This window comes from Salvelinus fontinalis, chromosome 3 (assembly GCF_029448725.1).
Source record: "Salvelinus fontinalis isolate EN_2023a chromosome 3, ASM2944872v1, whole genome shotgun sequence".
NCBI classification, from domain to species: domain Eukaryota; kingdom Metazoa; phylum Chordata; class Actinopteri; order Salmoniformes; family Salmonidae; genus Salvelinus; species Salvelinus fontinalis.
In genome coordinates this window covers 26,646,223-26,660,937 of record NC_074667.1, presented here as the reverse complement: position 1 = coordinate 26,660,937, position 14,715 = coordinate 26,646,223, and the positions used below count along the sequence as shown (strand labels likewise).

Sequence of the window (14,715 nt, the reverse complement as noted above, 5' to 3'; positions counted from 1 at the left end):
TTCAGCAGCACATCCTGGAGCCATTGCTACACCTCGTGGACATAGGCAGCAACTAAACAAAATGGCAGCTTGGACATTCTCTACACTCACTCATCTCAGTTGTGCTGGCTGGCGCATAGGAACACAGCAAAGGCTCTTCGATTCTGTCGGTCTCTGGCCATCTTCACCGTGGCCCTGCTCTACTGACGCGCCTGGAGCTCAGTCTCGACTGTTCTCTGCCATGGTGTCTTGGGCCTCCCCCGCTTACGTCTGCCCTCTGGACTCCAGAGGGTATTCTTCCGTAGGAAAGTCTCCAGCTCCAGCGGTGTCTCAACATATAAAGCTCTTGTAACGGTCCTCGCTATATGAAGCATGTTACAATTCCCACCAATTGGATGAGTCCTATTGGCACGAAGCGTAAGTAAGGTGTTTGCGTTCCACGCCTCAGCGGGTTCGCTTTCCGCTCACAACACTATTCAAATCAGAGAGGATGGTCACGGACTAAACTCAGCCTGCTAAGAGGATAGACGTCTCTGTGCAAGTAATGGAATAAATGCAGTCAAAGCCAAGCCCATGTGATATGTTTTTATCAAATATATGACCCAGAGCATCCACCTATGGCATGATGAGAAGTGAGTGAGGTCAATAGTGCTTTTGATGAGTTCATTGTAGTATTCATGTGACTAGGATTTTTAAAAACCACTTCTGTTACCACTGATGCTGACAGATACATATGTACAGAAACATACAAACTGCTTACACACTCCTCCACACGCATCTCATGCTCTCCAACATTAGAATCTACATTTAGAGATCATTTACAGACTTTAAAAAACATGAGTAGATCTCATCCATTCATTTACAGGACCTCGAAAGGAAATACAGTATATTCCAAATTGCACCTTATTCCCTATAAAGTGCACTACTTTTGATCAGACACCTAAAGATAGTGTACTAAATAGGAAATATGGTGCTATTTGGGACACATAGTCGGGTACTGCCAAAGCATAATACAAGCAAGCAAATAGCGGTGAACCAGCCCTTCTTGACAGGAAAGAGGAGTCACATCACATGATCCGACCAACTCCAAGACTTCCCAGAAGCTTCCTGTGTCCCTCACAATCAGTTGTCACACCTTTGTGTTCATTAGGCACCAAATGGAAGAAAAAGACTGAAACAGGGAGGAACTACCTGGAATTGCAAACAACTCATTTTCATTTGCAAAACGTCCAAAAAGTTTGCCGCCGCGTGCCTAATGAACACGATCCAGTCCACAGTGTGATGGCACAGACAGAGGTCCTTTTACATGGAGACTAGGAGTGCATCCCAAACGGCACCCAATTCCCTATATAGCGCCCAACATTTGATCAGGGCCCATAAAAAGTATTACACTATGTAGGGTTCTGGTCAAAAGTAGTGCACTAGGGAATAGGGTGTCACTCAGGACACAATCTAACATACAAAATGACTCTTCTGCTTACAGTAAAGCAAACAACCTGATTAAACTAATCAACAGATGGTCCATTGGATGAAGTCAGAGACTGACACAAATACAGCAATATGAATGAGTCCTTTTCTCCCTGACGTCACAAGACAGTGTCATGAGTGCAACAAGGGTTTTTGTATTTTCTCTGCTGTAATTGGTGATCGGTGATCCCGAGCAAGCACTCCCTGGGGTCACTGGCGCTTGGCCTTGTAGGGTCGCGAGCGTTTCCTGCGGTCTGGTTTCCTCTGTTTGTGTAGACGGCCGATGCTCACTCCCTGACGACGACGCACAGAGATATTCTGCTCGACCAGACTAGCCAACATGCCTGGAGACAGAAGGAGAGCGAGAACTTGTAAAATTGGTTCCTGTAAAATTGCCTATGATCTAGTAAAATGTTATATCACATTTCCTACAGTTGTCAGAGAGGAAGACGTGGAGAGAGTGTACCATTATGTGGACTACTCTCAGGCAGTGTGGGTCCCTGACTGGACAGTAGGGAGGTTAAATATAGAACAGGGATCAGCTAATACACAGAGAGAGAATAAGACTGGATGTGTGCATGCATGAAATTCCACCTTTAGTTCTACCAAGGGAAAGAGTTGAGAGGTGACCTTACCTTCTTGGGCCAGCATGGATATGAAAGTACAGATGAACTCGTCATAATTATGGGTCCTTCTCTGGTCATCGATCTGGTCAAAACACAGTTCAACATTTCCATTAACACCCACACAGCTTTGGATTTCTGTGACCAGCTCATTAATCCCACTTACTTAGGAACTTGATTAGAATGTATTATAACCTTGTATTTCTTCCTCTTCTCCACCTCCTCCTTCAAAAACACTTCATAGTTGGCGATGTCCGCCTCCACACATTTCAGCAGAGCGAGCAGCTCCTGCAGGAAAACAAGAGGGAGAAGAAATCAACTGGCTGACATTTGGTTATAAACATCAAACTGTTACATACAGCAAGTCAACCTTATTAGCTATTAGACACACAATACAGTGAAAGACGATGAATTGGAAAACAAAAGACATACAAAAACGAGTGGAAAATAGGACAATAACTCGAAAGAAAAAAAATTGAAAAAAGGATTGACGAGCCATAAAAATACAGAAATCTCCAAGGATGTTTCTAGCGAGAGAGAGAAGAAAAAAAAGAGACCTACTTTAGGAGAGTATTTCTCCCCGGAGGGCTTGTTGCTTCCAACGGATTCCGTGGAGATGATCTTTTCCTTTCTGGGTTTGACGTCTTTGCGCTCCTCTTTCACCTCCGCCGATGGTCCCTCCTTACCGTCCTCCTTCACACCTTCCCCCCCTGCTGGGTTGCTCCCTTGCTCTTTTACCTTCTCTGGAGTGCCTACCTTCTCTCGCTTGGACCCCTCAGGTGGTGTATCAGCTGCACAGGCATAGAAACAACATCTATTGCGCAATAAACCCCAACAAATATTCATCATTGCACAATGTATAAAAAAAACGTTTAGGAACCCCCCCAAAAAATAGAGTTTCTTATTAGACAAGTTCAGGAAGTTCCTCCCCGTTTGTCCATTTTCTTTCGTTTAGTTTGTAGCGAATATGTCCCAGCGATCAACTCGCCATCAGATTCAGTGGTGTCACCTTCCATACATTTCTGTCTGGCTAATAGGAATGTGCATCTATCCTTACAAGACGATTTCATGGACCCCGGGTACCCACATTCCCCACGTCGAATAGCGTGAAGCCACAGGGTTCTTCTCACATTCTCTATGTGGGAGCATTGCAAACCGAACCGTAGGTCGGGATTTTATACCTGGTTACATTGAACAACACGCCAGCTTTTCAGCACATTTTGTTATTTCTACAGTTGAAGTCGGAAGTTTACATACACCTTAGCCAAATACATTTAAACTCAGTATTTCACAATTCCTGACATTTAATCCAAGTAAAAATTCCCTGTTTTAGGTCAGTAGGATCACCACTTTATTTTAAGAATGTGAAATGTCAGAATAATAGTAGAGAGAAGGATTTATTTCAGCTTGTATTTCTTTCATCACATTCCCAGTGGGTCATAAGTTTACATACATTCAATTAGTATTTGGTAGCGTTGCCTTTAAATTGTTTAACTTGGGTCAAACATTTTGGGTAGCCTTCCACAAGCTTCCCACAATAAGTTGGGTGAATTTTGGTTCATTCCAAAATGTTGCTGGTGTAACTGAGTCAGGTTTGTAAGGCCTCCTTGCTCGCACACGCTTTTTCAGTTCTGCCCACAATTTTTCTATGGGATTGAGGTCAGGGCTTTGTGATGGCTACTCCAATACCTTGACTTTGTTGTCCTTAAGCCATTTTGCCACAACTTTGGAAGTATGCTTGCGGTCATTGTCCATTTGGAAGACCCATTTGCAACCAAGCTTTAACTTCCTGACTGATGTCTTGAAATGTTGCTTCAATATATCCAAATAATTTTCCTGCCTCATGATGCCATCTATTTTTTTAAGTGCACCAGTTTCTCCTGCAGCAAAGCACCCCCACAACCTGATGCTGCCACCCCCGTGCTTCACGGTTGGGATGGTGTTCTTCGGCTTGCAAGCCTCCCCCTATTTCCTCCAAACATAACGATGGTCATTATGGCCAAACAGTTCTATTTTTGTTGCATCAGACCAGAGGATATTTCTCCAAAAAGTACGATCTTTGTCCCCATGTGCAGTTGCAAACCGTAGTCTGGCTTTTTATGGCGGTTTTGTAGTAGTGGCTTCTTCCTTGCTGAGCGGCCTTTCAGGTTATGTCAATATAGGACTCGTTTTACTGTGGATATATACTTTTATACCGGTTTCCTCCAGCATCTTCACAAGGTCCTTTGCTGTTGTTCTGGGATTGATTTAAACTTCGAGTATGTTCATCTCTAGGAGACAGAACACGTCTCCTTCCTGAGCGTTATGATGGCTGCGTGGTCCCATGGTGTTTATACTTGCGTACTATTGTTTGTACAGATGAACGTGGTACCTTCAGGCGTTTGGAAATTGCTCCCAAGGATGAACCGGACTTCATTTCATTTTCCCATGATGTCAAACAAAGAGGCACTGAGTTTGAAAGTAGGCTTTGAAATACATCCACAGGTACACCTCCAATTGAATCTAATTATGTCAATTAGCCTATCAGAAGCTTCTAAAGCCATAATTTTCTGGAATATTCCAAGCTGTTTAAAGGCACAGTCAACTTAGTGTATGTAAACTTCTGACCCACTGGAATTGTAATACAGTGAATTAAAACTGTTGGAAAAAATTGTGTCATGCACAAAGTAGATGTCCTAACCGACTTGCCAAAACTATAGTTTGTTAACAAGAAATGTGTGGAGTGGTTGAAAAACGAGTTTTAATGACTCCAACCTGAGAGTATGTAAACTTCCGACTTCAACTGTACATGGGCTCCGATAGGATTCATGAACGAGACGTTTTAGTGCGATTCGGTTTGATTTGAGAGCGAATCGATGGGATTCGCTTTGATCCACTAACATTTGTTGCATAAACACATTCATTTTCCATTCTAAATTCAAATCTGCTGCTGATAGAGCTCATGAGTTGGGGCTCTCTGAGCTGGATCTGTCTGAGAGGGCTGTGTGTGTGTGTGTGTAAATTACATATGTCTATGGTGTAGGTACTATGTAGGCACCTGAGCTATAAGGGAGACTAGCTACCACCCCACTACCAGTTTGGGGGGGGGACAATGTAGCCAGTTTTGTGTCGCACCACTTTGATTCTGAAATCATCACCCACTAATTAACTTGTCATTTTTGCAGATTAAGTGTTTGAGCTAGCAATGCATCAATATTTATTGTTTCCAAATTAGCTATTACATAGCACACTTTAGATTTCACCCCCGCAAAGGACATCCAGCCAACTTGACACAACTGTGGGAAGCATTGGAGTAAACATGGGTCAGCATCCCTGTCAAACGCTTTCGACACCTTGAAGAGTCCATGCCCCAACGAATTGAGTCTGTTCTGAGGGCAAAAGGGGGGGTTCAACTCAATATTAGGAAGGTGTTCCTAATGTTTGGTATACTCAGTGTACACCGTTTAAAGCTAAACTACCAAAACTATTGGCGATGGTGAACAAATCAAAATAAAATCTATTGCCAGCAGGGACAGCCAATGAGAGTTGTCTCTCCTGTAGCTTACTTCTATTCTGGTAAAACACAATTTAACAGTGCATAGATAACTATAACCTAGCAAATTATATAGGTTGTCACTCAATATAGCCTAATATCATGCAAGATCAGGAACAGGTTGCCTACCTCACGTTGGTCAGCGCGTGAAGCTGGGCACAGTGTGCAGTTTGACTAGGCTACCGATATGGCCTGGGGTTGTTCGGCATGCAAACTGAATTGTAGACCAATGACTGTCAACACAGTTACATGCAGTTCGACACTGAAAGATGAGAGGTATTTTCAGAAGGTAAAAATAAGGTAATATGAGCAAAACATTTTAGTCAACCGGCGATTTGTAACGTTTCAATCGATTTTCTGAATGATGCATGCTACATTTGGATCGGTTTGTGGCCCGATGCACTTGTTTCTAAAAACATTTGAAATCGGGGGCCGGTGCGTATCGGTGAATCGTCACATCCCTACTAGTTAAAGCATTGTTCAGCTCTTGCATCTCCAGAGCTGTGTCAGTCTGGTATTAGATTAGTATAATCCAGGTATTAATATGGCTTATGTAATTAGGTTTGCAGGTAAGCAGCTGCTCTTTGATAATTAATTTATGATGATAATCTTAAATCCGAGTGCCCATGTTCGCTTCCGCACATGTCCAGTCTCTTACTCTCCCTATCTTGCACACACACACACACACACACACACACACACACACACACACACACACACACACACACACACACACACACACACACACACACACATCCTCACCGGGTGGCGGTACAGCATATATAACACCATCCTCCTGTAGGTGCAGCAGGGCGGTGCTGACGGAGGGCCCTAGCTCTCTAACAGCCCGGTTGTGCCTGGCATCCAGCCTCAGCAGACCCTCATCCTCCCCGAACAGCACCCGGGACAGGTGGGACGCCACGGGGCTGGAGGGCCGTGTGGCCGCCTGGGAGCGAGCCGGGGAGCGCAGTGGCGAGTTGAAGGCGCTGCCCATCTCCGAGGCGGTGTCGGTGCTCTCGTTGCTTGGCGTGGGCGAAGGCTGCGAGGTGGCGGTGATCACGATGCCCCCCGTGCGGCCCTCGGTGCGGACCGAGAGGGGCGTGGCCAGAGCATCCTTCCTCTGGACTTCCTTCTTGAGTTTCTCGGCCAGGACACTCAGCGCCAGCTTGGTCTCCACGCCACCGCCACCTACACGGCCCGTACGTGAACGCAGGCCCGCCTTCCGCCTGAACCTAAACACACATGAACATATGCGAACATTCAAGTTACAGAGGGGAACATTTTGGACTCAAGGAAAAATGTGGTATAACCCTTTTTAGTCTGAATAACACCATCACCTAAGGCCTTTACCACAGTCTTAATGGAAACACCATGCGATAAGGAGCTGACCATAGAAATAGAATGGAAATAGAATAGAAAGAGTGACCATAGAACTAGAATAGAAAGAGAGTGACCATGGAACTAGAATAACTCTAGTTGTGTGGAGCTGACCTGGTGGGTGTGCCTGCTGCTGTGCCAGTTTCTTCCTCCTCATCGTCATCGTCAGAGAAGGGGGGCTGGTTTGCGCCAGGCACCCGGGGACGACCTACCCCCGTCACCCCTGCCGCAAGGTCCTCTTCCTCCTGTCAATCACAGAATAACCAATCATCTACCTTGTCACGGCAAACATATAGTATTGGTCCATGGGGCCGAATGCTAACTTGAGATGTGTGTACGCAGGTCAAGCCTGTCGTGACAATCCATCACACATTGATGTTAATGAGACTTGAGTGTGGAAATTTGAGATGTGTCACATCTTAACCCATCCCCCTCCTGCTGACCTGCATGGGGGACTTGGCGTAGTTGTGGTTGTCCAGGAAGGCGGGCAGGCGCGGGACGATTAGTGTGGGGCTGTTGACAGGCTGCGTGGCTCCCCCTCCCCCCGCTGGGGCGGTTGGTTTCCCCATGGCCTTCCCCTTGCCTGAGGGGCTGGGTGTCGACTGGGACTGGGCTGCTGCAGCGTCCGCAGAACAGGGGGAGAGACAGTCATGAACTCAGGGACATCAGTGGAACTGTTGCAGCACATCATACCCTGAGACATTTTGACCAGCGCCCATATGGCTATGGTCAAAAATAGTGCACTACATAGGGAATAGGGTGCCATTTGGGAGACAACGACGGACTCGCAGAAACCCTTTCTCATGTCTATGAAGAGAATCTACATTGGGGAGGTTGGAGGTGAATGTAATACCTGTGGGAGGAGTCTGCTCAGCCCCCTGTGATGTAACAGGTTGAGGCTCTGCCTCTTCTTTTTTGATAGCAGGGGGGGTGTCCTCTGAGGGGGAGGAGTCCTGCTGCTTTCTGTCCTGGACGAGCTCTGGCTGGGTGACCCGGATCAGCTGGAGAACAGGTGACATTCATGTCAAGTCAATCGGACACACGTGGTCTATTGGTCTGGGTGCATTCGTTTTAGCTCGCCAGGGGCACTGGCTGGGTAGAGTTGGCACATTTTAGACCATTCTATTGATCCTAAAGTCAAATCTCTGCTTAACCAGGACAAAGGGCAAGCTAAAAGGAACACACCTGATGAGATGCACACACACCCACCCACACTTTCTCACTGGGGTGTATCAATTGGCTCTTCTGTGTGGGTTTCCTGACCTGCTGTAATCCCTCCAGAACCATCTGTCTGTTCCTCTTGAGGATCTCTAGTTTGGACTCATACTTCACCCTGCGGTCAGGTACCACTGCCATCAGGTTGAAGCGGATATCATGGTATGGCTCTCTGAGAGGTGAGAGAAAGTGTGTGAGTGTGTGTGTGTGCGCGCGCGTGTGTGTGTGTGTGCTCGTAACATCTAATTCAGTGTTACTGAGGCAAGAGATAGGCCTCAGGCTCACCCAGCTGTGGCCAAGCCAATCCTCTCCATGATGACCCGTCGAGCCTTATCCGTCCACTCCTCCTCCTCTCCCCATGGCCCTGAGAGAGATTGGCGGAGGAAGAAATGTTTAGAATTGACTTCCCCACTCACCACGCTGCTTTCATCTCGAGCCCACGTAGTCACCCTATGGGCCCTGGACAAGAGGAGTGGACTACATAGGGAATAGAGTGCCATTTGAAAATGAGCCACTGTAGTCTCACAGTATTTCGTCAAGGGTTGTATTGCCACACAGTAGATGAGAGAAGTCATAGTCATGTGCTTTACATGACATTACAGCGCTATGAAGACACTAGGCCAGGGGTTCTTAAAATGTATCAGCCTGGGACCCAAATTAGAAATTCTGTGTTTTCCTGGGACCCAAGCTTATGAAAACATGGACCTATGCATAATAATTGGTACATTTCATTGCCCTGATGCCTAAAACAAAATAGACAAAAACAAATAATTTTATGAAATACCCATATACAGTTGAAGTCAGAAGTGTACATATACTTAGGTTGGAGTCATTAGTCAGAGGTTTACATGCACTAAGTTGACCGTGCCTTTAAACAGCTTGGAAAATTCCAGAAAATTATGTCATGGCTTTAGAAGCTTCTGATAGGCTAATTGACATCATTTGAGTCAATGGAGGTGTACCTGTGGATGTATTTCAAGGCCGACCTTCAAACTCAATGCCTCTTTGCTTGACATCATGGGAAAATCAAAAGAAATCAGCCAAGACCTCAAAACAACAGTTGTAGACCTCCACAAGTCTGGTTCATCCTTGGGAGCAATTCCCAAACACCTGAAGGTACCAAGTTCATCTGTACAAACAATAGTACGCAAGTATATTGACATAACCTGAAAGGCCGCTCATCAAGGAAGAAGCCACTGCTCCAAAACCGCCATAAAAAAGCCAGACTACGGTTTTTGGAGAAATTGTCTGATGATATAACTGTTTGGCCATAATGACCATCATTATGTTTGGAGGAAAAAGGGGGATGCTTGCAAGCTGAAGAACACCATCCCAATCTTGAAGCACAGGGGTGGCAGCATCATGTTGTGGGGATGCTTTGCTGCAGGAGGGACTGGTGCACTTCACAAAATAGATGGCATCATGAGGGAGGAAACTGATTTGGATATATTGAAGCAACATCTCAAGACATCAGTCAGGAAGTTAAAGCTTGGTCGCAAATGGGTCTTCCAAATGGACATTGACTCCAAACATACTTCCAAAGTTGTGACAAAATGGCTTAAAGACAACAAAGTCAAGGTATTGGAGTGGTCATCACAAAGACCTGACCTCAATCCTATAGAAAATCTGAAAAAGTGTGTGCGAACAAGGTGGTCTACCTGTCAGGAGGAATGGGTCAAAATTCACCCAACTTATTGTGGGAAGCTTGTGGAAGGCTACCGGAAACATTTGACCCAAGTTAAACAATTTAAAGGCAATGCTACCAAATACTAATTGAGTGTATGTACACTTCTGACCCACTGGGAATGTGATGAAAGAAATAAAAGCTGAAATCTCTCTACTATTATTCTGACATTTCACATTCTTAAAATAAAGTGGTGATCCTAACTGACCTAAGACAGGGAATTTTTACTAGGATTAAATGTCAGAAATTGTCAGAAATTGTGAAAAACTGAGTTTAAATGTATTTGTCTAAGGTGTATGTATACTTCCGACTTCAACTGTAAATAGCAATTCATGTTTCATTTAGCAATTAAATTCATTTTCCACCTTTAAAAACACTCCTACATATAGGTCCAGGTTGGAACTGTTGCTGTTTAAATTCAACAACAAATATTCTGACTGGAATAAACTGATTGATCACCTCACACAGATCACAATCACACAGTAGACCAGAAAACAAACATACAAAACACACACAGAGGTGCATGGCTGGTTGAAGTTTTCAACAAGCAGGTCTATTCTGGGCTCCGTTTTTGACAGTGCAACTCAGAGGTCATGCTCAGCAGTGAGTCCGTTTCTGTACTTGTTTTTTTTTATAAAGATGCCAGAGTTGAGAACCCTGACTCACATAGGTATGTGGTTCCAAACTGGATCAAAACATCTACTGCTTTCTGTCAGGCAGAAGACAGATTCCTGCTGTAGATGAGCAACCCAGAACTGTGCGTGTTTGCCTCAAAAAGCATCTTGCTTTAAAATCAGTAAATTCCAGAATCAAAATGATTACTTGTATTTTAACACAACAGTTTCAACTTAACTTGCTTTCAACAATAACGTCTACAGTAAGATGTACAGTCGTCCTGATCATTTTCCATCTTCATCTGTACTGCTACTTAGGGTTGCAGTAGCTGGCTAGCTTGCTTTGGCTAACGTTAGCTAGCTAGCTATTAGCTGTGTCCAAGGGGATTGTTTGAAAGAGAAACTGACATCGACTACTATGAAAGATAGTACTCCCTTATTTCCGCTGATCATCACCTGTTATAAAATGACAACAATGCCTTCCTAGCTGACTTACTTTTCCACTGTCGAAGCACTGTTTCCTGAAGCATTCTGCACTGTTCTGAAAGAACTCCCTGGGCTCCTCGTTATTTCTCAAAGTTTGTATGAAACCAAGAGAGAGAAACTCATCACTGTATTTGCATTTCATGACAATTGTGCTCAGTCAAAACTTGTGGCTAGCTTGAGTCCATTTGATGACAGCGGTGAGTGATGGCGAGTGGGAATGACAAGTCAGTGGCTGACAGCGCCTCATCTACTGCTGAATGACAGCAGCGTGATCTTCAATAAAACTGCAGAAAAAAGATTGGGTAAACTGCAAAGCACACAGGCATCTCCCTCCCACTCGCACAGCTGCCAAACTGAGCAGAGACCGCAGTTGCACTTAACCAAATCAATTCCAGTAATTACATGAAATAATTATACATTTACTCAGGACAAATCGCGAGCCGCAATTAACAGGTCCGCAACCCACTTTGGGTCGTGACCCATACTTTAAGGCTCCGCTAGGCTGTCTCAACGTGAGTGAACAGTACTACGCTGCTTCCCTTAGTCCATCACAGCGTGCAGTCTCACCGTGGTCAATGGGGTATGCCTTGAGGCCGTCTAACTCAAACAGTCGGTCTTTGATGGGCACGTAGCTGACAAAGTGGAACGCTTCCATGGTCCGTACGGCACTAATCCCATTCTGCTTCTCCGGCAGGTGCCTGGGCTCCGGTCTCCATGGAAACAAGAGAAGGAAGAATCAATCATGGGTGGCAGTCACATTTGTACAAATCAGGGTTGTATTCATTAGTGCACAACGTAGAAAATGTTTTGCAACAACAAATGAAAACAACTGTTTCTAATTGGACAATTTCAGGTAGGTACCTCTCTGTTTCAGCCTGTTTTTTTTATGTGCCTACTGAATAAAACCTAGTTGTAGGAAGGGGCATACTCAACAGGGAGGGACAAACGCAGCAGCACCTCCTACCTGGCATGGCTGTTATGTGCTTTGGCCAGCTCTGGGGCATTTCCAATGGCGTAGCCTTTACTCTAAAAGAACACGAAAGAATGCAATGTAAAATTTGATTATAATCATAACACCACAGCAGAAATTGGAGAGAGGTAGGTGTGTGTGTCCTCACCTCTGGACCGAAGCCTTTAGTGAAGGTCTTCATGCGACTGAGGGTAGTGCCCAACTCAACCCCACTACAGTTCAGGAGCACGCTCAGAAGTGCATGGGTGGCACAGGAGTTGGGGATCAGCTGGGCACAGAAAAAAATAACCGTGTAAAGGAACTCAATGACAGAAAGAAAATAAAAACAATGCGTTCCTCTGACACAGTAGGAAATGATGAAATGCACCACATTATAGCCTCCATGCATGCAAATCACTATTACTGCAAACTGACTGGCCTGAATCTTATAGTCAAGGACTAAACTCACCTGGTGGGCAAAGAACATGTCATTAACAATGTCATCATCAATGACAGAGGTCTCATCCATCAAGGTGGAGACTTTCCTCCTAGACCTTCGCTCCTCAATCCACTTGAACAGGAAGATGAAGCCATAGACAGGACTGGGTGGGGGGGACAAGAGTCAAGGACATCAGAAAGCTGTCCATATATTTGAGTTTATACACAAGTAGGCCTAGGCTATATATACAGTGGGCTGTATATATAATGAGGTTTTCAGAGAGTTTGACACAGTGACAGTAGCTTGATGACCATTGCTCCATACCTTGGACACTTGCTTTGTAGGTCGTATATCTCCTCCACCTGAACCCCCTTCACGCCTACATTACAAACACACATGCAAAATACACAAAGGGATACTCAAACTATGTGGTGCTCACACTTATCCAGTACAAGTTTACTTTATCAACCAACCTGTCAAATCAACTCACCAAAATCCTCCACCAAGAGCGTGAATAGCCCTGCACAGATAAGAAAACACGTTAATTGAAAATGTAACAATGGCTTCGATCATACAAACAGAAACATTGTAGGTAAGTCCTCCTGCTGGTGCAACTAATGAACAATGTAACGTTATAGTACTAACTAGTGTGGAATTGATATATTACAAGCTACAGTAGCTAGCTGACTCATAGCCCTGCGTATAAATCTATATACCGTAATTTGCTATTAAACGTATTGTGTTTACTGGCAGTAAAACATAGAGACGATCAAACAATCTGATTGTAGATTAGATTATATGACAAAGAATTGTTCGCTAACGTTAGCAGCTAACGCATTAGCTTCTTACCCGGGTCACTCTCGAGTTCCAGCCACCCTTTGTTCATTTTTGTATGTAATTACAGTCCATCGACATTTGGCTAAGTACTGAGCCAGTCCATATTCACATAACCACTACAAAAGTTTTACCCAATTAGCTAACGGAACGAAGACATATTCATTTCTAACACAAAAGAACGACAGCTTGGACGCTTTAATTGGACGTCATTCATGTGCGACTTTGATATGGTCGTATTCAAGACTACTATTCTTCTTCTTCGATTAAGTTTAACGGCGGTTGGCATCCAATAAATGTTGCATTACCGCCACCTACTAGACTGGAGTATAACTCCCTTATACCTAGCATATTATTATTATTTTTTTGTTGTTGAATACAACAAATACCCTACCATCTAACAGTAGACTCCCCTAAAAATAATAATAAATACCATATTCCAGTATTTAAATATATTTAGTCCTACTTCAGGCTAACAGTCTGAAAGGATGGGACACCACCCCTTAACACACCCTGTAACTCTTCTGATGTAAAATCAAATTGTATTGGTCACATACACATGTTTAGCAGATGTTATTGCGGGTGTAGAGAAATTATTTTCAGTAAGATTGGATTTTTGGATAGTCTAGCACAAATTCCTCTCTGCAGCTGCCACCACAACCTCTATTTTCTGCGACTTGTGTGGCAAAAATCCAATCTTACTGAAACATAGATCACTTGTTGGTTTTATCCCTCTGTACTGGTACAGGTCTACTACTCACACCACTCCTCTCAGGATCCCTTCCCCTTTATTATTATTATTTATTTTTTAACTAGCCAAGTCAGTTAAGAACAAATTCTTATTTACAATGACGGCCTACCAAAAGGCAAATGGCCTCCTGCGGGGACGGGGGCTGGGATTAAAAATAGAAATATAGGACAAAACACACATCACGGCGAAACAACACAACACTACTTAAAGAGAGACCTAAGACAACAACATAGCAAGGCAGCAACACATGACAAAATAGCATGGTAGCAACACAACAACAACGTGGTAGCAACACAACATAGTAGCAGCACAAATTATGGTACAAACATTTTTGGGCACAGACAACAGCACAAAGGGCAAGAAGGTAGAGACAACAATGCATCACACAAAGCAGCCACAACTGTCAGTAAGAGTGTCAATGATTGAGTCTTTGAATGAAGGGATTGAGATAAAACTGTCCAGTTTGAGTGTTTCTTGCAGCTCGTTCCAGTTTCTAGCTGCAGCGAACTGAAAGAGGAGCGACCCAGGGATGTGTGTGCATTGGGGACCTTTAACAGAATGTGACTGGCAGAACAGGTGTTGTATGTGGAGGATGAGGGCTGCAGTTGATATCTCAGAAAGGGGGGAGTGAGTCTTGCGACAGCTATACAGAGATGACCAGTTTCTGCCAACAGAGGAGTATAGAGTGCAGTGATGTGTCCTATAAGGAGCATTGGTGTCAAATCTGTTGGCAGAATGGTAAAGAACATCTACCCGCTCGAGAGC

The 14,715-nt window shown here is 44.4% G+C and overlaps 1 protein-coding gene across 5 annotated transcripts; it reads right to left on the bottom strand.

The window, feature by feature from the left end:
• Positions 1–550: 550 nt before the first annotated feature.
• Positions 551–13,503, bottom strand: LOC129842229 (ubiquitin carboxyl-terminal hydrolase BAP1-like). 5 transcript variants are annotated; one of them, XM_055910693.1, is made up of 17 exons: positions 13,215–13,483; positions 12,856–12,885; positions 12,690–12,744; positions 12,396–12,528; positions 12,096–12,215; positions 11,942–12,003; positions 11,545–11,687; positions 8,479–8,557; positions 8,164–8,365; positions 7,832–7,979; positions 7,422–7,594; positions 7,093–7,223; positions 6,364–6,833; positions 2,631–2,860; positions 2,265–2,357; positions 2,082–2,154; positions 551–1,790 (listed from the first exon to the last, which is right to left on the bottom strand). In XM_055910693.1, exons 1-17 carry the CDS (start codon positions 13,249–13,251, stop codon positions 1,657–1,659), a joined length of 2,313 nt encoding a protein of 770 aa, XP_055766668.1. In that variant the 5' UTR covers positions 13,252–13,483; the 3' UTR covers positions 551–1,656. The 5 variants fall into 5 exon arrangements, 4 of the variants coding, with proteins under 4 accessions (XP_055766668.1, XP_055766677.1, XP_055766684.1 ...); XM_055910702.1 differs by having other exon boundaries at positions 8,188–8,365; positions 13,215–13,482; XM_055910709.1 differs by having other exon boundaries at positions 8,242–8,365; positions 13,215–13,477.
• Positions 13,504–14,715: the final 1,212 nt, after the last annotated feature.